Source organism: Apteryx rowi, unplaced genomic scaffold, assembly GCF_003343035.1.
Source record: "Apteryx rowi isolate R43461 unplaced genomic scaffold, aptRow1 scaffold_342, whole genome shotgun sequence".
In the NCBI taxonomy this organism is placed as follows: Eukaryota; Metazoa; Chordata; class Aves; order Apterygiformes; family Apterygidae; genus Apteryx; species Apteryx rowi.
This window is the reverse complement of record NW_020449886.1, coordinates 720,495-746,561: the sequence shown is the minus strand read 5'-3', so window position 1 is coordinate 746,561 and position 26,067 is coordinate 720,495. Positions and strand designations below refer to the sequence as shown.

Genomic DNA, 26,067 nt, shown 5'->3' with positions numbered 1-26,067 from the left:
CACTCATTTTTTTCGTGGGCCTGGCAAAAACTTGTAAATCAGATCAAGGGAGAACTTTTCAAGCAGTCTTATTTCTTCGTATGCCCAGTATGCAGAAATCCCACTGAGTAGGAGAATTCAGTTCTCAAGACCTTCCTTTGTAGGGGTGCCCAAATATGAATTTCAGAATCTATTGCTAGGTACCGATTCTGGCAAACAATGATCTAACTTTTTCCAATGAAACTGAAGCTAATTTTGCAGAAAGTGATCCAGCAGTTTGTCATGAGTCTACTCCCCTTCATATATCTATTCACATGCTTTTCCTATTGGTATTAGGATAAGAAAATACAGTATCATGTAGGAGAAAGGGTCAGATTGTGCAAAAAAATGTAGATACACTGATTTTTTTGAAACTTGTTAGATTTACAGCAACTGAACAATTGACTGTGTCCTCCAGCAAGAACTGTTGCAAAGCTTACAGATATACATATCCAATACAGTATCAAACAATGCCTGCACTTCCATTTTAAGCTAGATTCCTTGTAGTTGCTAAATTCACAGTAATCCATGGTATATTATATAGCACAGATTACTATGAATCTAGTGACTATGTACACACATATGGTGTAACCTTGGTAACACTACTACTAAATCAGGCTTTTAACTGGGCCTAAGATTAGATTTCAAACTGCAATTGAAAAATGTGTCCTGAGACGGCTGGTTTACATTTACAGAAATCTGTATAGATTTGTTTTAGCAGTCTTTTCCAACTATAGCTCATGATGTGGAATAGGAATGTTACACTTCTAAAGTGTTCTTCATCCACTATTTATTCTGTTTCACAAAGAACATTTGTGGATTTCTTCTTGAAGTTTGACAGCAGTTAAATTATCTTTAAGTAAGTGCCTTACTTTCTAAACATGTGACTGGCAATTTTCCTATGGAAAACATTTAATAATTTCAAATGACTATGTAGCATTAYGGATATAGAAAACAATATGTAACCTGAGGTTCTTTTTCCCCCTTCTGGGAAAAACAATGAAGTCAATTTTCAGCTTTTTTGGAAAAATCTGCTACTTCATTGGAAAGTCAGTATGGAAATTAATATATTAATCATCTATAAATTTAAGTTACTTACTTTGGGGTCTAAYACAAAGCATTCTATTGAATTCAATGGACTTTGGATCACACTGTGAGCTTTGTTTAGTCTTCTGCTGACTTATAGCTACTCTCTATTTCACATGAAATCTTTTGTATTTTTCAGTGGCACTAAGTACATTGCAAGCAGAAACTAAAGGACTGCTTTTGAAGCATCATATTGCATACAGTTGTGAAGGAGATTTTATGGAGTAGTGCAATCACATGATAACTAGTTGGGTATAATAAGTCAGCCTCCCTCTGTCAGCACAATTACTCCTGTTTCAAAGCAGAAATTCCTTCTATTTTCTTATAAGCTCAAATGGATTCCTGCTAAATGCCTTCCTTTTTTCACTTCCCTAAATGGACAAGTATTTTTCTTGCTACTCTCAGTGACTGATAACATTCACAGTAGAGTGAGGAAAGTGCTTTTTATATATGTTTGGGTTTTTTTAACCTCCTTTAAATCCCTTAAAAACAGCAAAAGAATACTTCTCCAAAGTACAGCATCCAGGGAGAGGAAAAGTCTAGGGGCTTGAAAAAGAAAGAGTGAGGCTTGATGGGCCTAATTTTTCAATGAATTCTGTAACAGCCAGAGAGACAGCCAAGGGTTCTGAAGGAGCCTTAATCTATTTTACTTAATCACAAGGAATTCTGTGTGATAGACAACTTAAAATAAACACATAAGAGGAAAGTACAGTATATAAATCAGAAGGAGAAGGACAAAATAAACAAGAATCTTACAGAGTCCTACAGCACAGATCTGCGGCAGCAGCTATGGTAGAGGCTATTCTCCTTGGAACTCAATACTTTGGGCCTCAATATGTTAAAAGACCCTTAGTCCTTCAGTATGTATTGAGGGTCATCTGAAGGACCACATTCTTCTCTGGTATTTTAACAGTTCTATCCTAGTTACACACCCTGTTCTCAGGTCTTCAGTAGAAGAAGAAATGGTCTTAGTTTAGTCTGTTCAAAGACAGTTCACAGAAGAAAGACAGTGCACATCATCCAGCAATCTTTGCGTAGCTTCCAGTCCAACARCAGAGTCCTCTCTGCTTATTATTAAATAACATTATCAATCAAGCACAGCATTCCTAAGTCTTACCAGCTTCTCCAAGCTAATTTTAACTGATTATCCTCTTTGCTTATGTGTCATTTCACTATCAACAGCACAACCCTTCAATTAGAGGAAAATGAATACCCAGAGGACATGATGTGTTAACTTCTCTTTAGAGCTTTTTATTAATGAGTTAGTCTGCCAGTCAGACAAGTCTATCAACATAATACTTGGTCAGGGAAAAAAAATGCAAATGCAGCCCCATAGCTTCAGAGCACATACTAAACCATCTCAGTAAATACAGATATGATAAGACAAATTCTTAGCAGGAAATGTACATCAAAATTACTGCTGGGGGAATGGTTCCAGTGAAGTGCATTCTCAGTTGTGTATGGATAATTATCTGCATAATTCTAAGCTCATTGATACGCTATATATACACACAAGCAACAACACTCACATCCTTACATGCATATCTGAACACACATCTTTTATAAGCCTTGGAAAACCAGAAATAGAAAATTAATTACTGACCTGTACTAAGTCTCCTATTTTCTCCTGTAGCCCTCACTTCTTATACTTACAGATGAAATCATGCACTTCTGATAGTAAAACAAGAAGAGTTCACAGAAAAATATTCTGAAGTAAAGCAAGTTCTGCATGCACAGATCACTTGTGCATTACCATAAGGGAAACCAGACATTTCAGAAGCTTTCACAAGAACGACATAGATCCTGGGTTTGCATGGTTTATGTCCACTGAGTGCTACACAGCACATGGAGTAAACCACTGTTAGGCTCCAGGTTAGGCTCTGATAAATGAACGCCAAATTTCTTTTTTGAAAGTAGGCGAAGATCATTATGGGCTATTTTCTTCCCATGTTTCATACTGCTTAAAATGTGTTGTGCCTTATTTTCCTCCACATCTTCTCTGCTCAGTGTCTTTCTGCACAGTTCCTCTCAGCACCTATAATTTAAACTAAAAGCAGCAGCAATCACAATAGCAAATATTTACAGAACAGGAGCTTCTGCAAGGCCCCTGGAGCCACACCAGCCCGATTACTCGACAATCCCAGTGAGATGGCTGCATAGCTGAACTGTCACATTTTCCTAGGGCTTAGGAATGGAGCTGTCGTAACCGGACCTCAGAAATCACTTACTGCTATGATTCACTCTAATTTGAAAGCCACGCTTCTCCAGCAGGAAAATACAAAGCGCACTCAGCTGAGTACTGAAGTTATCACACAGCAGTAAAGGCTACTTAACAAGAAGTCCATCAAGACTCTCTGACTCATTTTCTTCAAAAATCACCAACCAAGTGGGATTTTACAAAGCCATTCCTGCCCTGTTCAGAAACACAGGCTCTAGATATGTTTCAGTTACACTGTTTTAGGGGATCCTATGTCAGTATGATTGTCTCTTGAAATGTTTACAACACTGTTTCAATTTTATCAGTTACCCATGTTCTGACTGGGCAGAATCCTCAGACAAGTTATCCACTTATTTTCTTTCTTTAAAAAAATCTCAGTTTTTTTCCTCCTTTTTCTTTCTAGATTCAACTTGTGAAGCTATGCGTGCTAGCCTGATTTCAGTTATTTTAAAAAGTGTTGTACACAGTACAATATCAGACCAGTTAAGGTTTATATTTGTGAACATATGTGACTACATTCTTTGACTTTAAATAAACACTCAGCAGCAGTGGAGTCTGCAACCTTTTGGAAAAAAAAAGTCACCATTGGAAAAAAAAATTAGTAGACAGCTTTATGCAATTGTGACTATAATTCATTATGTCCCAGATAGAAAAAAAGAAAAGGGCACAACGGTTTACAAGGCTGAGGAAAACACCAGGAATTATCATACATACATATACACTCCTAAAATTATCACGGAATCTAGCTTCTGCGATCAGGGGTGACTAATGCAAATAATCCAGCTCAGGTCTGCTGGATGACTTTCATGACCTGTGGGTTTCTTCACTCCCAATACTTCATAAGGCAAAATTCGCTCTGTTTTTCTAGTTATTTACTTGACCTTTAGAAAAGAGGGGTCTGAATACCACTTTGACATGTGCAAGCTGGCTGATATTCTTTATAAGAATCACAAATCTCTCAGCCTAGGGATATTTCTGATATCTCCATTCATACAGATTTTCTATGAGCACTGAATTCCTAGAGGGTGAGGTGTTTGACCCACTGCATCTTTTCCTTTTCAACTGTGTTTTGGATTGCCTTTGGCAAAATGCCCTAGTAATAGGAATGCAACAGACTTTAAAAGCTAAAATAAAAATCAGTGAAGCCTTCAAATAAATTACAAGCACATTAAATACAGTGCTGTCAGCTCTAAAGGTCAGATTTTGCTGTTGTGAAAATTTGCTCAGTGCAATGGGAACTGCATATGTAAACCCTGTTTGCCAATATATGCCTTTAATGTCCAAGTACAAAAATCCTTTCTATCCCATGCAGCTGACACACCTTAAAGCACACAGGAAGAAATGCAAAACTAATAATGAATCAATCACTTGGCATTCGCCAGAAGGTAGTCTTCATGGTAAACAGAAGCGAAAGTTCAATCCCATGAATAGGAACATGCTGGAAATCATTGAAACCACATAGGAAAACAAATAAACTCTCCAGGTTGCTAGCCGTGAGATGACACTTTCAAAACTGCCCGCAGCTAGAACTTTAAGTGCATAAAGATGCATGTAAGTATCCATGGAATTTTTCAAAAGCAAAACCATGCCCAATTCCCAGGGAAGTACTAGGAAATAAGCACCAAATGGGATTTTCAAATTCAGTGAGGGATTTACCTACCACTTTTAAGTGAAACTTAAGTAACCTCACTTGTGAACACAATTTTCGGAACTGACTTTGGGATAACTGGGACTACATTTCAGCTACAGTGCATTTTGAAAATGGTAGTTAATAACTACAGGAATCAGGAACAGATGAGAACTGCTTTGCAGAGTGAGAGCTGTACATGTCAGGATGCTGGTGTGTCCCCTGGGCCAGATCCTTAGCTGGTGTAAATCAGCACTAATCAGACTTTTTCAGGGTCTGGCTTTACATACTTAAATCTAAAAGAATGAAATACAAAAGGTAAAAAATTTGGTATCCGGATCCTAATAAAATTTTATACAATGTCAGATGGGAGGGATCCATGTTCCTCTTAGTGCCTACTGAAGGAGAAAGTGGAAACTAATGCTATTTTCAGCTATTTGCAGCATGTGCTGCAAATTAACCCTCAGCTTGGTGCTACCTAAGCATTTGGGTTTGAATTGAATTGTAAGCTAGTGTGAACTGCTCACAGGCTTAAAACAGAGGGTAGACTTACGTACTCCTGCATACAAAACACATGCATATATATCATAAAAACAGATTGCAAGGAGAAAGTGACAAGCCACTGCTTTGTGATGGATTTAACAGTTCCTTGCTTAAGCATATTGTTAAGTATTTCTCATCAGAAAGCATCTCAGTAGGGGCTTTTGCTCCTATATAAACAGACAGGCAAATATTCCCTGCATAGGAGATGCCAGCAACTGGTCGTATGGCCAGCATCTTTGTAGAAACAGGGAGGAATTTTTCGGTGTGTGTATTTCTTTCTCTTCCCCCATCCCCAAACTGAACTTACTTTACACCTCATTGTACAGCTAGTACATGCAACATAAATAAAACATTCCAAGTACCTGAAATAAATGTGGAATTTGGAGCTCATCCTGAATCTCAAACCTATTCACAATGAAAAAACCCTGAAGGCTTACACAATGTGCAGCCATGCCTCACGCTGCAGACACACTGCTCAGCGACACTAGCAGGAGGCAGGATACACTCCACCTCACCCAGTCAAGCTACTTCTCCTCTGTTTTTACTTAGGCTCAATTCCTGCTCACTTGAATGGGAATTCTACATTAATAGGTGTGAGCTGCATTACAGTAGCCCCTGTGGGGACCTACTGTGCCAGTTGCTATACCTATACTGAGTAGGAAGGAGGCAGCTTTACCTGAAAGAATTTATGATCCTGATAGAACAATGAAAACAACAGCACTAGGAARATGATTAGCCTGCTGTTCAGACGTACCTGAGGCACAGAGCAAGCAAGTAAAAGATGTCCAAAAACACACAGAAGGGTTCATCAAATCCAGAATAGTCTACTCCTTGCACAGAATGCTCATATCACAGCCGCACAAACTATATGGCAACAGAGGCCTCCTCTTTTACCCATGGACACCCCATCTCCCAGTCTTTAACTGAGCCATAGGGAAGCCAAGTGTCCCGGAAAGGCTGAAATGACCACATGCTTACAGTCAGAACCCTGGGCATTTTCTGGCAACATTTGATTTTTAAGATCACAAAGTTCCTAAGAACTTTTTTTTTTTGTAAGCAGGCTGCTATTACCAGATTTTGAGTCGGCAGCAACATGTGGATATTTTTCAGAGAGTACTTTTTCCAGTGACCTAGTGTCTGAACGAATTCATCATGAAATACAGAAATGACAGAAGTGTCATTAACATTCACCCCAAGCAATAGAACAGCTTTGAGAGTGTCCACACACATTTGCTTCACTCACAGTTCACTACATTGAATACTCATTCAACCAGACTGTTTGGTCCTGGTAAACACTGGACAAGCTTTTTGGCTTCTGTAGTTACTAAACCAAAAGGTACATTTTGCTGACAAGTATGCAGCTGGGGTGTTTCAGAACTCCAGAAAGCTTTCCCAGGCTACCTATGAAAAGGTCTCTTTCTCATAAGATCACAAACCAGGTCAGTACAGCAGGGAACAGAACTCCGGCCTCTCCAGAGCCTTTCAGTAAACCAGGAAAATATCTTGATGATGGAAAAAGTGAATCCCCAAGAACTTCTCAAAGATAGCAAGTAGCTACTCAGCCCAGAAGGTGATTTGCAATGAAATTCTCCTTTCTTCCAATACCAAACGTATATGCCTTACCTACAAGGTACTGCTGCATCTTTCCAAACAAAAATTTACAACTGAGAGACATTTTCATCAAGCCAAGTTTAATTTGTCACTTTTTCCCACAGGCCAAGCTAATTTTGTTTCCATCCGATTGCAGCCAGAGATCTGTTCTGCATTGAGTGCAGATACTCCCAGACACTTTCCAGCACTCTCCCCCAAATGTCAATGGCATGCAAATGAATTCCATATGAACAGCGCAAATGCAAATGAGCAGCTCAGTGGATGATGACAAAAAGTCCTGTTATTCCAATTTTGCGACTCAAGAAAAACAAAACAGCCTCAGTACGTATATGTTACCTTTTATTTAAACCCTATATTAAACATTTAAGGGCCAGATTCAGAATAACGCGTGAATGTCTCAGATTGTGTCCTAGTCTATGAGTTGACTTACTGAAAGCCTAGATTGTATTACTTGGTGGCAAGTAAAGGCGGTGAAATCAGGTTCCTAAGGCATTAAAACATAACTGTATGGGTACTGATGATTCACTTTCCTCTCCCTGTATAAAAACCTGAATAAATTCTGTATGAATGGGGGTATTGGAGGGGGAATCCTCCTTCTCTCCTCTATTTGCTAAGCTTATTCATGGCCAAGCTCTATATACTTTTTTATATATCCCATTTTTAACTAACACTTTATTGTGTAGTTGTACCAAAAATTTACTGCATACTAGAAGCACGAGGAGCAAATGCAGATCTATTTGCTGAAGCGTATTTTTAACTTCCACTGCATAAATGTGAATAATGAGGCTGCATCAAAAGGAGGACAGACTCATAATCTTTAAAATGAAACTACTATCAACCCAAAACTTTGAAAATTTCCAAAATATAAAACCACTTCACATAAGAGTGAAAAAAATCTACTGACAATTTGTAGCTAGATTCTATTTCAGGCACTTTACAAATCCTCCTTTACAATAAGTACATGCCCTACTTTCAGATAGGGGTTTCACAGCTCTAAGCAGTTTAATTATGTAGATTCTCAGCACTCATTTCAAAGTTCTACCATGGCACACTACAGAAATTCAGATATGTTGTGTAAGCCCACTCAAAAAAACATTAACTTCCATCATCAAGTTCCTGTTAGGAACAGCAACTTATTGGGTGACCTGTTCAGCATGTCTTGCACCTTAACAACTTCCTGTTGGTTTCAGTAGGGGTTTCTGAGTCACCGAACATACCAACAGCTCTCCTACCAGGAAAATATATAGTGCTTGATACCAAATCACTTTGGCCACAATAAAATGCATTCAACACTAGCTATTTCAGTACCAGCATTTCTTTTACCTACTCCATTAAATCCCAGCAATTTACCATTATATCATTAATTTCAAAGAACAATTTGCAAGGGCAAAATTTTGTTTTTCCAACTGAATCAACAATAATTGCTAATACTTTAACAATTCTCACATGTTAATGCTGCCTGTTTAAAACAACCAACATTTGTTAGATAGGAGAGACAACAAACAGCGTTCATTGTGCTGCTGCAGAAGTAAATGACAAACTTAGCATTAAAGGAATCACAGGCAGTTCCAGGTATCTTAAGCTTCAAGAACAGCAGTTCCAGTATTTTAAAACAATTGCATGCAAAAGTCATGTTAAAGTCCCATTATCATTGGACTTTAGCCCATCCTTCTCATGAAAGTTAATACAAACCATACTGCTTATGCCAATGTTGTACTGAGAACTGGGATTTATASACGCAGCTAAAACTATTGGTTCAAAAAGAATCAAACTGATTTAAAATTTGCATTAGCAAGGAAGATGTCATGGTCCCAGAATGCAATCTATGCAWTACTATTCCAGCAAAAGCAAATGCTAAGGTTGATGAGATTCAGTTTCAAGAAATCCCCAGTTGTCACTGTGAAAGGGCTCCAGGAAATGTAGGTATTGGTTTCAGAATAAATGATTTTATGGATCAAAAAGCTTAGGGTTAGAGGCTAGAGGTTAATTTCATCCCACGCAAAAATCCACTGCAGCTAGGGGATGGGTGCAGTTTGGTAGTTTGACAAACATGTCACAAAAAGCTCTGGTTCTTCTAGCTTTGTCCTGCTTATGACTTATATTTCATACAGTTCTCTTCAAGCAGTGCTGCCACTGAGCAATGCCATATGCTCATGTGATATCTGGCTACAGTTCCATCTCAGGGGCAGACCTACTAGAGAAGATTTGAGAAGTCTGTCATTCTCTCTCAGCACCTTTCACGTGGGGCACATATCGTAGGACATTTGGTGGATACATTACAGTGTCACAGCACAYCTCTTTTGTGCCCCCATCCACACCACAGCTGCATCAACCAATGTAGCTTTACTGGGGAAGCAGTCTGCTGGATGGAGGTAGACCCCTGCCACCACTAGGCCTAGCTGCTATGGTGCACGTGCTGCAGTAGGGGCCTGTCACGGCTACACAGACGTCCAGTCCCTTTCCTCCCCAACGAGAGTGTCTGTGTGTGCACATAACAATCATCTGTCTCACATCTCACCGGGAGCTGGGCACCCACTTCTTCCAGTTAATTGTCCAGGCGGTATTCATGGCTGTTGGATCCTTGTGTTCATGAGTAGGGCACCACCAATAATGGTCTCACAGCTGAGTCTAGAGTATGCTAATAACCCAGGGTGTGACAAAGCAGCATCCTGCTAGAGCCCATTCACTCCATATGGCAGAAGCAGAGCATTTCCCTTGGGCGCATGCAAAGCCCAGCTCTGAACAGCGAGCCGATGCTGCACATCAGCGAGGAAAACACTCTATAGAACAAGACCGAAAGCACTGCCTGACCTTGGAAGAGCTTGGTGTCCCTGGGGAGATGCACAGCAGGAGTACATCCCCCATGCAGCCCACAGCGGGATATATCTTGCACACTAAACAGAACCTAATGTGAAGAYATTAGAATGCATTTCTTATTTACTGCTAACAGGAACTTGCTTCTATCTCTGAAATCTCGTGGGTCTACTCTTCTGTCAGCCTTGCAGAACGGCTGGGAGCGCTTTCCTAAATTACTAGAAAACCAGTAGGAGCAGGCCAAACTAAAAGACGTTTCTGATACAGAGCCATGGTTAATCATTTGCCCATTAAATGAAACATGTAAACAAAGCTTCACAGCAGAGACATTTGTTAGGGAGTATTTGTCRGCTCTTTGATGTTTGTCATCTGAAAAGTTCTTTTATTCCTCTAAATTGTATCTTGATGCTAATTTTGTTACATTCAGTTGCAGTAATATGATCTTGTGATATAAAGCAACAACAGCGCTTATGTAAGGAAAGCAACAGTGAGCCCAAAGAAGTTTTTCAATTAGAGTATTAAATGCCTGGTAGTCAACAAGTACATCTGAAAAAGGTGATAKACCAATTCTGGAATAAATCCTTTCCACCTGGTAAGGCTTTTGCCATTCAGATCTATCTTTCCTAACAATATTATAACACTCTTAAAAAGCCATTTTTTTGCACCATAAAGAAAAAAGAATACATCAGTTTCTCCGAAGTCTCTTCTGTTCCACCAATGCCAGATTTTAAGGCTGGAACCGCACTAAAGAACTAGCATAAGCCTTCCAAGGTGGGGAGCAGGGCTAGAGAATAAGACAGAAGTTCTTTTGGTAAATGTGGAAGCTGGTTTAAGCTGTGGGAAAGAGGTGATGAACAGTCCCCAAAGCTGTTCCACTAGAATGATAAGATATTTTAGGCTGGGACTGAACAGGTAACTGATCCCCTCTTTAAGGAAAGGTACTGGCTAACACATAAATAATCTACTCTACTGATATTGTCATTACAAGGAGAAAATTCTCTCAAATTCTTATCAATTTTCAGAGAAACAGTCACATATATAAACCTGTTTTTCAGAAAGGCTGAACATCAACGACCATAGCAGCCAAAAATAYCCGTTGCCCAGCAAACTGAGCCTTTGGGTATGATATGGCTCATGCTGTGAAAGGAATAAAACCACCAAACAAGAACAACATATTTTGACAGAGCTTCACCAGCAAAATTTTAAATAGTTTCTATCCTTTCAACACCCTGCTTTTCTGTGCACTGCACCACCATGCAACAGTTTCATATGACAAGCACAAAAAGAAATAGATCTTTAAAGGCAGAGAGATGGCTGCTAAGAGCTTTGTCAAAGATATGTCCTGACAGATGCTATGGGTTGGTGGTACTTCTATACGAAGCTGAAATAATCACTCAGTGAAGGCACCTTATGCTAAGCCTGTGCAAAGTGAGCTGGTGATCCTACCTGCACACGGTCATAACAAGCAAGTTCCTTTCTGTTAGTAGCCCTCAGAGCGGAATTGATGGTGGACTTGGGCTCACAGCAGTTACTGTAGACTGACGTGTCCTTATAAATTCAGTGCCTAACTCTCAGAAGCAGTTCTATTTTTTCTGTTACTTAAAAAGACACAGTCTTATTGACTTTAGGAAGAGTGCTTGTAAAGAGATAAACATTTAGGCATAAAGGTCATGACTACAGACGAACGATTTTTTTTTTAAATTTAGTGGCTGAACTGAAAATTCATGTGTGTGTGTGTGTGTGTGTGTGTGTGTCTGTATGGTGAAGACATTTAGCAGTGCTCTATCAAGAGGAGAAAAAAAAATGACACCAAATATTCAGGATCAAATGAAAAGTTCCAGTTCATTAAAAATGAGCTTAAAGTGATACATAAAGTTGCCATTGATGCAAAAAGTTGGAATACCCTCTCAAAAATGTTAGCACTGTATAATTCAACTTAAAATTCTTCAACCTGCCTCAGCAATGCCTACTTTTGCATGGCAATGTCCTTTTCAGGTACAGCACTGACTGTGCCAGTATGACAGATGTCACCTGTCCTATTGGCTCTATTAGTCCTTCACTCAATTTCTGTGTTTCCAACAAGTGTTGGCTAACTAATAGATTTTAATCCTTCTTATTAGTGCTACTGTCTCTGTATCAGGCCAGCACAAATAGTACTGTATGGTCCCCCAGGACTCTACTAATCTTAAAGCTAAGAGCATACAACATTCCTCTTGATTGCATGAGCTTGCTGCATAAAGTTTTTTGCTGCACTACATATCAGTCATTGAATCATGAGGAATATATGCAACAGAATTCAATAGTTTGAATTACTAGATATGCTTCCCTGAAAGACTTATAAATCCATCTTGGAAATCATCCCCTCTTTGCATGTTCAGATACTTTGATCCTAGATTCAGGGTATTTTTCATTGACATATTGAAGAATCTTTTCAAAACCTAAAAAAAGTAAAGCCACCTTTGAAACTATTAATAGCTGCTTAAAACAGAAAAGGAGTTAAACTTACAGATTTCCTCACACAGCCTACCATCCATCAGTAGGTAGTCGTGCAGTCATGCACTTAACTCTGAGGTATCTAGAAGAACTAAAAAATCATTATTCTGTGGGCTTCAAATTAAAATCCCTTAATTTTGCTTTCAGAATTGGGACCTGTCTAAAAGAAGAAAGCAAAATTCAAGACCCTAGAAACAATTTGCTGGTGAGCAACACCCAGCTCACATTTTTTCTCTAAAAGGAAAAGAACAATTTCACTGGAGACTCCACAGGTTTCCCTGAGCCCTGCTCTAAGCCTCAGGCCTCCTCAGGCATTCAGGCAACRCCACCCTCACCTGCTGCAGTGGAAAACTAGAGTGGCAGCCTCTAGCACAGTATTTCTTGCTSTGATAGACAGGACTTGGAGAGAAAAGTTTTGGACATAAACTGACCCTAGCATGGACCTTGATTTGCATTTATTCTGGGAGATTGGGATCTGGTCTAGACTTTGGCTTGCAGTAAGGAAAGGAAATCTAAAACCTCTCAAAGCTAAATCATTGCTGGTTTTGGCAGAGCCTGAGTTCAAATGAAGTCTAGTATCAGTAAAGTGCTATGTAACGTATTCTAAAAGCATGATAACTTTTAATGACAGGACTAACCTTGTTAGAAAGGTTCCCCAAACACTTTGGATCTGTTACATGAAAATAGCAAAAGCTCTAATCGTTAGAGCATTAACATTCCAGATTCTTCATCTTTTACACATGAAACCCACGCATTATATTTTCTTCTGTGAGTTTGTAGAGATGGTTTGAAGAGGTTTTTCTATCTGGCATATTATGCTTGCATCAAGACCTCCAAACTTTCAGGTCTCTAGTGTTTGCTGCAATTTTTCCTATTTTCTACCTCCGTTTTCCAAATGTGCTCTTGGAATTGTCACCAGGAGGGAGGACTGAGGAAAAAAAAACATAACTAAGTGCTGAGCTCACTTTACCATATGTGAAATTGCAACTAGAAGCCAAGGCATTTTTTTGTATCTATCTATTGCAGGAGGTGCCAGAAAATGGAGGAGCCAAGGAAGCAAGGACTTAGCAAGTAGCAGGCCAACATGTGTGCACTGAAGGCCTACTCCAGCTTTCAGAAGGACTGGAAAGGCTGGATCAGGCCCCTAACGCTTTCCAGATCTGAAGCTTGAAGATCTTGCCATGAGAAGAAAAATCTGGTTCATGCTACACCATAATCAGACCTATTTCAACACTATGAGTAACCTTTTTTTACTTACTCCCAATGTAAACTGCCTCTCGAGATGCTAATATTTGGTGCCCATGCACAAAAGTTGTGACAACTGAAAATGCGCATAGGTCTGTGTGTGTGTGTGTGTGTGTGTGTCTCCATCAGGCCACACAAGAGACTTAAAAACAGGCATGGGAATTTCTAGGTGACTTGGCTATGTTCTAAAATTTGGGGGGAAATAGAGCTTGGATGCCCCTTCCAAAACAGACTTTTACAGCTCTTTATTCAGCAATACTTTTTACAATTTTTCTGCTTCTTGGAATTAAGTAAAAAGGTGATGAATTTAGCTGAACAGAATACCTGAGACATTGAGGATTTAAAAAACAGATTGAAGGAATGGCTCTGCATTTATTATAATAAACAAACAGATTTAAAAAATCCCTACAGGATATACAAATAAAAAATAATAAAGAGCAGCTCAAATTACGTTTGGAGCTATCTCTCTTTTTGGCCCTTTCATCACCTCAGCACTAGATCCAAATTCTTAACATATTGCACTCAAGCACATCTCATTCTCTGCAAAGTGGTGACAGGGAGGAATTCAGTCAGAATAAGGGGAGAGACAACCACTAAGCCATAGCACCAACCAGCAAATAAAATTATGCACGTGTACGTGTTTGCAAGACCCAGACCTTAATGTACATCAACAACAGATTCCCATACAATGGACTATATTCTCACTTGGCAAAAATTGGGGCAGCTCCTCTGACTACAGCTCATGAAGCCTCCCTTTATTCTGTGGACTCTCATTTGAGGTAATGTAACTGCCATTTAACATGAGCTGCAAGGATACCGGAAGTGTCAGTCAGCTTTGACTTATGTTTTTGGTGATTTAGGGGAACATGGCGAGGCTGCAGCCTCCTGCAGTAAATAATGAAATAGAGTAAAGTAGCAGTTTTGGGGTTATGAATATGTGACCTGTCTATTACAGCTATACCCACCTACTGGGATGAGGGAGTGTTTTTGCTCAGTTGAATAGGGGAGCTGTAACAAGCAGGAAGACAGGTAACAACCTCAGTAAGTAATAACCCAACACCCAAAAGACAGTAGCTCAGCTAACAGCTGTGAGTTACACAGCTGCACAACCTGCCTTCCACAGAGCAAGATCCCAGAGATGAAAATGACACTGACCCTACTGAAAGGTCCCACTCTAAAAGGAAAGGGAGGTTAATTGTCAGCAACTGCTCCAGAGGAGAATCATAAAGGACTTGATCTCATCAGTGAGAGGATGGGCTATGTACCTCAGACTTGCATGGGTAAGACAAGGAGATGTACCCTACGAGGATGCACACAGATGAGAACAATGTATAGGATGCGTGGAATAAATCCTCTGTCCCTGTCATGCCAACAGGGCCTCATCTGGAATCTCCTACTTGGTTTTGGGTGCTATGCATCAAGGAAAATGTGGGCCAGCTAGGGAGAGACCAGAGGAAGGTGACAAGTATGGCTGGAGAGAGCAAAAAGCACTACAGGGAAGGGCTGACAAACAGAGATTTGTGTATCTTAAAATCAAACCTTTAAAGGGTGTTGTGAGAGCAGTTTCCAAATACCTAAAAGGCTGCTGAAAAGAGGAAGGGGGTGAACTATTCCCCACATCCACAGCACAAATAGGAATAAGATTAAGTCTCACCAAGAAAGGTCCAGGCCTTTAGATATCTTTTACATGATAGGGAAACACTTCGAGGGATCATCTGGAAACGTCCATCCTTAGAGGGCTGTCAGAACAGGTTAAACAAATATCTGTCTGGTTCTCCAAAGAAAAAGCTGATCCCTCCTCAGGGAAGGCCAATGGACAAATGGTCTCCTGAGGTCCCTTTCAGATCTGCTCTTCTATGATTCTGTGTAATCCTGATGGGTCTTTAAAGGGCTCTCTGAGAAGTGGAGAACATAGTAGTTAATAAAGTTAATATTCTCTGACCTCTATCAGCTTCTGTAGACCCCACACAATTTCAGTATCCAGTGTGCTAGGAGCTGCCTGGAATCCTCTCCAGAAACCAGCCCTCCTAAAACAGAGGAGATTTTGTAAGAACAGAAGACAGAAAGTATTCCAGTGTTCAGATCATGAAAAAGGCACTAATGGATTCAGTTGTCTAAGCTCATTCAGGAAGTGTTAGGAAATGAACCTTATACACTCATCTCTGCTTTGGGCAAACAACAGCCACAGTCTGCTTAGTCTGGGAGGGTACTGAGGACGAACGCATCTTGTTCTGCGTCAGTTTAGAACCAATGATCTCCAGTTTCTATGAGCTACCAATATTTGGTTAAGGAAATCAGGTAACATGACAACTTGGCACATGTAGCTAACACCTTTTTCAGAAAAGCATTTCTATGAGAGAGGAAGGCCAGTAGTTACCCTGAGACAAACTCCAGGAGCTTCTGCCTCAGTACTGTTCCCTCTGGCTCTAGCTTATTTACTTGGTTTTAGACATTTGGCAACTGTAATAGATCCAATTTTATACCAGCACTAGTTCCACAAACCTGCATATCGTCTTCTTGATTTTAAATTTCCTTTCCTTTTCAGAAATACTGATTAGTCTAAGGTCTCTGCATTTACACCAGCTAGCAATAGCCACTGGCTTGTGGCACTAGGTAGCATTATATTTAATCATCACAGCAGAAAATTTTCAGAGCTAGTTCACCTCTCAGTGAATTACAAGTTCTTGGCAAGGCTAAACAAGTTTCCCAGACTCTATTTTGATATTCAGTGTCACCATTTGTGGCACAAAAGATCCAGTTTAGTATCGAATCTCCAGTTTTAAGAGCTTTTAATAATAGGTCAATTACATTTCAAAGGTCACACCAAGCTCTGACTGGCCCCAAGTTGACACTGTGGCGGGTGGGAAGAAGTAATAGAAGAGCTCCTAAGGAAGAATCCTTTACCAATCACTTCAGCCTGACTTTAGACAGGACCCATAATCTGACCTGCAAGCAGCTTTTCCTCAGATTCCTGGATGTTTGTCAGCACATAGGGCCTCTTTTCTAGTTAGGAAAGCAGCTACATTTTTTTTAGAAAGAAAAGAAAAAGGAACATTTGCAAAACTAAAATTCCCACCCTCATGTGTGCTTCACTTGGTGCTTCCACAGATGTCAATTTATTACCTATGCATGAGCATTTTATGATACCACCTGGCTAAAATAATGCATCACCTACATGGGGAGTGTGTATGTAGGGGGCAGGCCACTGTTCTAGCTTTGTAAGGAGGATATTTGGCTGAACCACCTGGAAATTGTTTCAAGTATCTTTTATTCTTTAAGCCTAAATAACTCTTGGCAGCCACCCTTTCCTGATATTATATACTCTCCTTATTTTCTCTTGAGATGTCAGAACTAAAGCAGTGACACAGAAGTAAGTTGGACAGAGATGGTGAACATTCAGCACAGTCCATCTCCTGAAAACAAGAAGCAGTGCCACCAAAGGATGCCTGAGGTGTTTTCTATTCTTCAACAAACCACATTTCATTCTAGAACATATATGTTAGTGAAGTTTCATTAGGGATAAATACGAACCTGAAACGCTTTATTACAGTTTTCTCTCTTCTTAGATATTGGTTTTGGTTTCAATTTGACTTGGCAGTTCAGGCAGAATTTGCTGGGGAAATGGGAACATTGGGATACTAGAATTCTGTCCCACAGCAAGTTTTGAATTTCTGAAATTATGTATATATACACACACATAAATACATACATATGCTTGAATTGGAACCAAAAGATGGAAGCAGGACATTTTCCATGGAGTGTGCCTTTTTTTTTCTTTTTTTTTTTTCTTTTTTTTAAAGTCCAGCACGTTCCTGAGTTTCTGGGGACAAAGGGCCTGTGAAGCCTGGACTTTAGCAGCTTTCTTTCTTCTTCTTTCTTTTCTTTTCTTTCTTTAGGCACTGAACTGCATAAAAACATGCTATTTTTCTCACTGGCTCTATCAACAGTTTCAGAGATTTAACTAAAACCACTTAACTGGTTTCCAGGAAAGAAATTTATAGCTCTGTCATTGCCTTCATTGGGGAAGTACTGAGTTTATATCTTTCACTGGTTTCATTAGTTATTAGTGGGCTGTCAGGATAAGGATATAAAATAAAAGTGATTTTTGAAAATAAGAAAACTGTATTCAGCAAACAGAACCCCCTTTTAAGGATTTTGTTGGAAAAAAAAGTCCCAAAAAACCCCTCCATCAAACAACATGCGATGCAGCAAATGACACTGTATTGATTTCATGCAAATATGGAGGGGATTTGGCATTAAATTACATGGTTATCTGAGGAGAAAGTTTTTTGTTCGTTATGAACTGAAGTGATCATTTCTCAGCATTATAAGCAATATTACAAGCCCTGAGCTCCTATAGCTAATACAGCCTTCAGGAAAAGCTTTGGACAGCTGACAGCAGATTATTAAAAAATATTTGCTCTAATAAAATAACTCCCACCCACATATATCAAATTATCAATTGTCACATTAACAAACTGTCTTCTGCAGCTTTTCTTCTTTTCCACAATCCTTACCAGTGTTGCTGAGAGCTCAATACTCAGTGCGAAGAAAACATCCAGCCTAAAGGATGCGTCTTCTTGAAATAAATATTGGTCTTTGAAGAATATTATTAACTTTAATTATGAAAAATATTAACTTTAACTGTGTACAAACTAACTAAAAAGAAGGCTGCCATATCTGACAAACTGTTCTTGAAACACTATAGACAGATGTGTTGAACATCTTTTTTAAAGAAAAAAAAAAGTCATGATTTTTTGTTCTCCTCTGTACAAAGGCTTCAGAAAGAAGTTGATCTGATGCCCTAGACAAACAATCCTCAATGAAAGACAATATGTGCAGGATAAGGCCCCAAGAACACAGGAAAAAYCAAAGAAACAGATTACATATCCCTTGGATTTAAGACCAGAAAGGATTATTACAATCATCAAGTCTGGCATCCTGCAGTAATAGTCTCCAGTCATTTCTCCATCTAAATATCTAACTGCACACAAGTTAGAACAGGTATTTGGGATATCTAGTTTGGAATTCCAGATCCCTGAAGGCTATCATATGCAAGGGAAATTGCTCTAACTAACTTTCATATCTAAAATCCTGTGATACAGTCCTCATTTGAATTTGTCTAGCTTTAGCTTTCAACCTACATGTCACCTTCTGCTAAACTGAGAGCTACTAGAAATATTTTCCCCAATTACATATTTTTAAGTAGAGAACAAGTCATCTGTTAACCAAGACTGAATGAATAAGTCTTAAATCTATTATCAGAAAGATCTTCCTGGCTCTCAAATCACTTTCTTTCTAAATATATTCCCATTGTCCTACAGCCTTCTGAACGCATGGACACCAAAGACCCCCACAAATCATTCATGGAATCGTTTTGCTAATGAGGTTTATAACTATTATGATGTTCCCTTGCTTACACATACAACAATCACTCTACTGATCTGCAGAATCACACTGTGCATGCATGTGCAGTTGCTCAGTTAGATGGCCGCTCAGTCCTTTCCAGTGCCACTGTACAAACCTGTTTGTCTTGGAGTTTTGACTGCATACTGACCCTGCATTTTACTGTACAATCTTTTCCTCACCAAGTAAACCCTACAGGACAGGTTAACACCTGTCCAGTATCATTCTGATCACTGCCAAATGCAAAAAAAGAGTTTCACATGAAAAGAAAAAAGCCTAGAGAAGCATTTTTCCAAAAATTTGTGTTGTCACCCTTGACTACAACAGATATGTTCGGAGACAAAGGAGTGACTTCCAAGTCCTGCATTGCAGTGCCAATATATTATAACTAAAATCTCTAGTCCAATATTCAGAACACCACAAACCACAACTAGCACTGTTTTGTCAGGCCATTGGGAGTGAAACATACAGCTGCTCATTAAGGAAGAAAAATCTCTAGATTTTGTAGTGCAGGTATAGCACGCCTTTGTTTTGTGTAGATACAATTGAACTGGTTGCAAAATCCTGCTCCAGTTGCCAACATAATGGAACAAAGCAAAAGAGCAGGATTTGTTACCTTTCTGCTAAAATTATCCGATCTAACCTGCTGCAGTCACTATGAAGATACTTGTCAGTGACTGGATGCTAATCATCTCCTTATTTGCTTAACCAGTGGGACAGATTTTCAGCTCAGCTTTTACGGTAAATGTACATATTTCAGGCAGCTGCTCCAACATTTGCACTACAGATATCTGGTACCTCCTGCAAGACTCCCATCACACCTACAGTCTACTACCACTGGCTACCAAGTTGCTGAACAGAAAGTGAGAGTCACAGAGAGAAAGGTGAATTAGGAGATCCATTTGCAGATGCATCATTCCTAGGGACTGTACAGCCTAAACCCTGCTCTCACTTCCACACGGGTAACTCATAGTCAGACTGCATAGGAGACAAGAAAGGATTTGCTCCAGATGCTCACCCATTCTTGGAAACACTGCTGCACTCTTCAGCATGGGTCCTCTCCAGGGATATTTATACCAGAATGGATGCAAGTTTTCAGATAGGTGTCTGTTTGACAGTAGGCTAGCAATATGGATTTACTGTTGCTTAAAATGCCACTCATTTACCATTCTGTCCACACTTCAGCAATCTCCATGTGTAGATGAGTATCTGCTCTCTTCTTTACAAGTTTTTAATCACACACAGTGACAAGGTTTGTGAGGAAATGCAGTAAGCCTCAACAAATCAACTTGTCTGGCCAGTGTGTGTTTTAACACACGTACAAATGTAAGGACAGCTGTCTAGGACAGAGAGCACTGGTCACACTTAACATGGTGAAGGTTGAATCCCAGAATGTAGATGCTTTTTTCATTCTTTCACACTGAGTCGGATGACACGGCAGAATGCTCAGAGACATTAAGTCTTGTGTTTGCGCATACAGGTGTCCTTTGAGGACACATTCCTGCTCACATGCAAGAAGCAGGGAGCCAGTGCTTCACCTCCAAGGAAACCACCAGGTCACCTTCAAAACCCTCCATCAGCTTGTCCTCAAGTCCTACTCCCACCCTAGCTTCCAGAACTCCTTCTGCATTGCTCTAAACAAATGGGCTGTGCCACAACTGAGACTGTAAATGTCTCTATGCCTTTTCTTTTCCCATCCCTTCCCCAAAATTTCAGAGGTTTCTACATTTCCATCTGCCTCACCACATGGCTTTTTGCTTCTCCATGTAGAAGCTCTGCATGTCAAGAGAGTCAACACAAGAGATGTAGATCTAATAGGACTTGTACTTCATTTCAGTGTTCAATCACCTTCACAATGATCTCCCCTTTTGGTCTGTCCTAGTGAGGGCAGGTGGACTCCCTACATATCTGTCTAAACATGCAGTCACTCTCAGTTGGCTAGGTCCCACTGCAGTGGAGGGAATGATCCACTGCTGCCCATGCTGCAAAGTTTGCATGGGGAGCTGGAGGCAGGAAGGAAGGCAGGACCCCCTTTCCAGGGTSTGCAGGGTCTGGACTGGGTCAGAACCAGTCACAACTTTACAGTACCTGATCTGTTATTATACAACAAAATGAAAGGTCAGAAGCTTTCCACATGGAAAAATATAAAAGCTGTGATTCACTTAATGGAAAGATATATCTAAAAAACATTAGCAGAAAATTCAAATGCTGGCTGATACTGCTACTAACACCTGTCAGCACCATTGCAGTAACATTTGTTTCACACATGTCCTGGCTTGGCAGACACCTGATTTACATTTTCACACTTTGTACCAGTTTTCTACACTCTTGTACTCTAGCAAATGCCACCGCCTTGTTATTTTCCAGTGCTAAGTGACGTTATTATTAAGGTTATTGCACAGGGCACAACTCTTGCTCTGAAGTGCACCTGCATCAAAACACACAGTACCCTTGAGGTAACATATGTAATTAATAACATGGTAATTTTATTTTTAAAGGCCATTAACAGGTTAATAACTATGAGCCTATTGCACTTCCAGATTTCTTCCTTCTGCACTGTAATAATGAACTTTGCTTATTTAATTAAGCATTCAGATGATATTTCAGAAATGGTAACAATAACTATGACTCCTTTCATCTAAACAGAATTGCACTCATTTCCAGCAGCCCTAGATTTGGCCTAGAAGCTACCATACTCACTTGTCCCATTTTATGAGGCACCAAGGTAGGAAACCAGTATCAGAACCCCTCTCTTTAATTAAATGACCTTACAGTGAGCTGGCCTCCAATTGCAAACAGTGACCAGAAGTATTCTCCCAAGGCACGTGTTTATTACTGCAGAGGGATACAGCAGTGGCAGGAATGCTTTGCATCATTTGCAGCTATGTATGTAAGAATGATGGACRAATAGGAAGGCAGCGATACTTCTGGCTAGCCTCTGAACTGATGAAATAAGCTTTGTTTTTCTGCAACCAGTATACATTTATCACTAACAGAGTGCCATGAAGCACTTAAGGGCTTAGGCTCATTTGCAAAGATGCTAAAAAAGCATTATTTAATTGCACTGTGGCAGAGGCACAAGCTAGGTAACATGTATAATAAGGGACTACACCTATCAAAGAGATGGTGATCCAAACAGACAAAAGAAAAAGGGAAACTGAGCATCAGGGAAGCAAAGTGATCTCTCCATGATAAGTCCATGGCAGAGTTTGCAACAGAACTGAGGTATTTTGGCTTTCAGTTCCTCTTCTAGCATATGATCTTATGCTTTCCTCTGGAACAGGAAGTTTTACACTACAGACAGGAAGGGATGTGGAGATTTTCCAGAGGCATCTGTCCAAAGTTTTAGAAGGGCTTTCCCAGGTATGTTTAAGCCATACATTAGATAGCAAGAACTAAGTTACTATGATTAATAATGCAAGGCAGGAAACATTAGCAATGGTTTGTTATGCCAGAGTCCCTTTCTTAGCCAGCCGCCTCTTAACAAAGGAGGCTCCATATCTGTGTAAGGAATGGTCAGCCAAGTGGTGCAGGAACACAGCAGATCCACCAGAGGAGCAGCTGTAAGTCCTGAGTGTAAGAACTTTGATGATCCCCATACATGAAAAGATATGGAAAAGATTATTGAATAACAAGCAGTTAGGCTCCCAGGGCATGATGTAGGCAGGCAACTTGGAAAGGTCTTCAATTGCATGAGTTTCTGCACATAGGCTAGTTACTGGGCACTCACAGATGCATCAGCAGGCAGTAAACACTCTTTGGCTCCACAGGGTGAGCTTTAGGGAAGATTACAAGTTGCCAACCCTGAGGAGAGGCAATCACTGATACTGAAAACAAGAATGGATATTCCTGTCAGGATTAGCAGGAAATTTTTCTGATGTGCTTCTGTCCTTGTAAATCAGGTTACTGTCATATGAAACAGGTCTGGAAATTCAGAGAGCTGGAGCCATTATGAACTTGCATCTCCAGCATGGGGAGTAGCCCAGAAGGTTTAGACATTTGTGCAGAGTTTGTACTAGATGTTTATAACAGATTTTGCTGCTCTTTCAGCTTTCTTGTCTGAGGTCATAGCTGAGGAGAGTTTTTGCAGAGCAAGCAAAACAATCTCATCTATGAAACAAACCATTGAGATCTTTATTGTGCCATTTAAAAAAATGAGTAGATCCAGATTTTCAACAAATGATTGTCTCTGCTTACTGTGGGTATCTTTAAAGCAGTTTGTAGATACACCTCAATGACTAGCCCACTTGTTTTGTTAGAGCAACAGAGCGGATAGCTGAATGGAAGTGTTGATACTGCCAGGAGAAACAGAAGGGGATGAATGCACAGTAGGACACAAAAGAGGGAATAGAAGATTCACCTCAGAGTAGAAATGGGCAGAAAAGCCTGGGTCCACCAGAGTCTATTCCCCCACAAGAGCCTGGACTGGAATCAGGAGTGCAGAGTCTCAGAATTTCTCTCCCATCCTATGAAACACAGGGGCAAAATGTCTGTCCCCCTCTCCTGCAGGACCAACTAAATAATAACAACCTACAAGTGCTGTCAGTTACTTTAACTGTCAGGTCAGGTTCTCCGTGTGGTGAACCTAAAGGTTCCCTTCTGCTGACAACCCATGAGTAACTATGACACCATGGAATGGATTGTTCACTTTTCAATATGCGTTTTGGTTTTTTTACACCTGGCAAATTAAGCATGAACAACAGGGTGTGCAAATGCACACACACATAGCCCTTCCCTACCGTAAGCTCTGGTAGGACTGTTCATTTAGCATCCCCAGGTTATGCCGAGGTGCATGGATCCGTTCCCAGATGACTTATGCCCCATTTCCAGAAGCACCCAGCTGAATTATCCTCTTAGGTCCCACTGCAAAGCTTAGTAGGCATATTAATCATAATTACACATAAAAAGAGTTTAAGAGCGTATTAAGATTGCATAGCCAAGCACTCAAATCAGAGAGATTTTAGGGTGACTCATTTGCACTTTTAGGCCCACACATTTTCACAGAGCCTTTCCATGATAGAATATTATTTTTCCCACAAGATCCCTGCCTTTTTCAGTGCAAAGAACAGATCTGCTCTAGAATGAATCAAGGCTATGCAGGAAAAAAGACTGATCTCCAGATCCTTTGCAACAATTATGGCAGGAGGTAGATGATATATTTCAAAGGAGGCGGTGAACTGAAGGAAAACAAAAGATTGTCACAAGGCTAATGAACAGGGCCCTGAAAAAATGGATCCTGTCCCTGCCCCTGACAGAGAATTCCTGCACAATGCTAAGTCATTTAAACCTGATTTTTCTCAGGTGTTCACTGTAAATTCTGTCTTCAGAATCATGTACAAGGTGAGCTGCAGATAAGTGGAGCCTGTGTTTAAACATGCAGGTGCTCTGGAGGAATAAGTCTTCTGCAAAGAAACAAACTGATCTGTACCTTAGCCGTTTCAAACTGGAACTCCAAATTAGTAAGCATTACCCTAAAGCCTTTGGACCTCAAGCTGTGGTATTGTGATCCTGAATGCTAGATCAGTGCAATACCACACCACCTACCAACGCAGATTTAACCGGGATGAGGTGTGACTACACAAGCCCATGCCCACTGAACTAGCCAGAGCACACACTGTAGTGTTTAGGAAGCTTTTTGGCACAGATGTAGGATGGAAAGGACAGATAATATGTGATGCGACATAAAAAAGATCTATGGGACTGATTTTCCCCCTTGAAAGTTTTGCAGGAATTTGAGCTGGCAAGTGAATTTGTAGCAATTCAGGGCTTTATGGCATGGTTATTTTTGATCCAGTAGTGGCAGCTAAAATGAGATCTAACCATTAATCAAAGTTCATAGCCCCCCTGTAAAATCATTCCCTGAGGAAAGGAAATGCATTAAAACATTTGCAAAGTGTGGTCCATGCTGTGCACTTGGTGATGAAAAATACAAAAAAGGAATACATGATAGCACAATTAGAGATCCTCAGAACACATGGACGGGATGAATAAATAAAGGAAGGTACATAAAATAAACTCTACCTCAAAACTATAACAATTCCTAGCCTGGGTGCTTAAATCTGAAATGCTAATTAAGTTCTTTTAGCTTCGTAGGCATGCAAATGTTCACCTGTAATTTATTTCTCTACTAAGAATAATTTCATACTGAGGATGATTGAGAAGGATGGCCCTAGAAATAGATGAATCCCTACATGCCAATCACAATAGCGCTGAATGAGAGAGGCTGCATTTTGGTGGTAATACAGCTGGCCATTTAGGAAGTTCAACCCTCACTAAGTCTCCAGAACTAGTGCCATGTTTTAGACACAGTTCCTAAAGCCCAGCTTTGCCTACACAGACGTTTCAAATCAAAGAGCCAAAATCTAACTGGATTCTGCAACTGCCTGCTTGGCATGAGGCAACTGAAGTGCTATACCACTTCACAGTTCATCGCTCTGCAGACCTGCTACAACAGTCTTCCTGCAAGAAATTAAACATTCCTGGATGCTACTTTAGGTAAGTAAGAATGACATTGCTTCAAAGTTTGGCTCTTTCTTGGCTTGTCTTCCAGGAACATAAGATAACACAAAAAAAAAACTATGTGAAGAACCCTTTAGACCAAATAGAACACCTCTCCTTCCTCAAATCTTTATGGACCTTAATTGTCTGATGATGAACCATGATTGTTGTTCACAAGTATATTTTTGCTATTTCCATCCTCAGCAAAAACGCGAGAACTGAACCAGAATAAGTCTCAAGCTGCACAATGCTGATCTTGGGCATATTCGTATGGTAAGGCATGGAAAAAGAAAGGGGGCTATTTATGTGGTTAATAAAAATGAAGAAGAGAATCGTGACATCTAGGTTCTGTAGCTGGCTTTGGACAACAGCCTCTTGGATTCAGTACCTCTGTCTGCAAGATGTGGATAACACCTTTTACCATTGCATAGGACTGCCACAAGTCTAAGATAATACATACAAAATATCCTGAATCTCAGCTGGATGCTGAAATGCAAATCAATTGCAA

At 40.0% G+C, this 26,067-nt stretch overlaps 1 protein-coding gene across 6 annotated transcripts in view; it reads right to left on the bottom strand.

Moving 5' to 3' along the window:
• Window positions 1-26,067, bottom strand: part of SPATS2L (spermatogenesis associated serine rich 2 like) — a 164,363-nt gene that overhangs the window by 119,230 nt on the left and 19,066 nt on the right. Inside the window, exon 3 of one of the 6 annotated variants that reach the window (XM_026072442.1) lies at window positions 15,598-15,682. The exons of 4 other annotated variants lie outside the window; for them this stretch is intronic. In XM_026072442.1, the coding sequence (XP_025928227.1) occupies window positions 15,598-15,682 (85 nt within the window). Of the gene's footprint in view, window positions 1-15,597; window positions 15,683-26,067 lie in introns of those variants that run through there. One more of the 6 variants, XM_026072450.1, reaches the window with a different exon arrangement.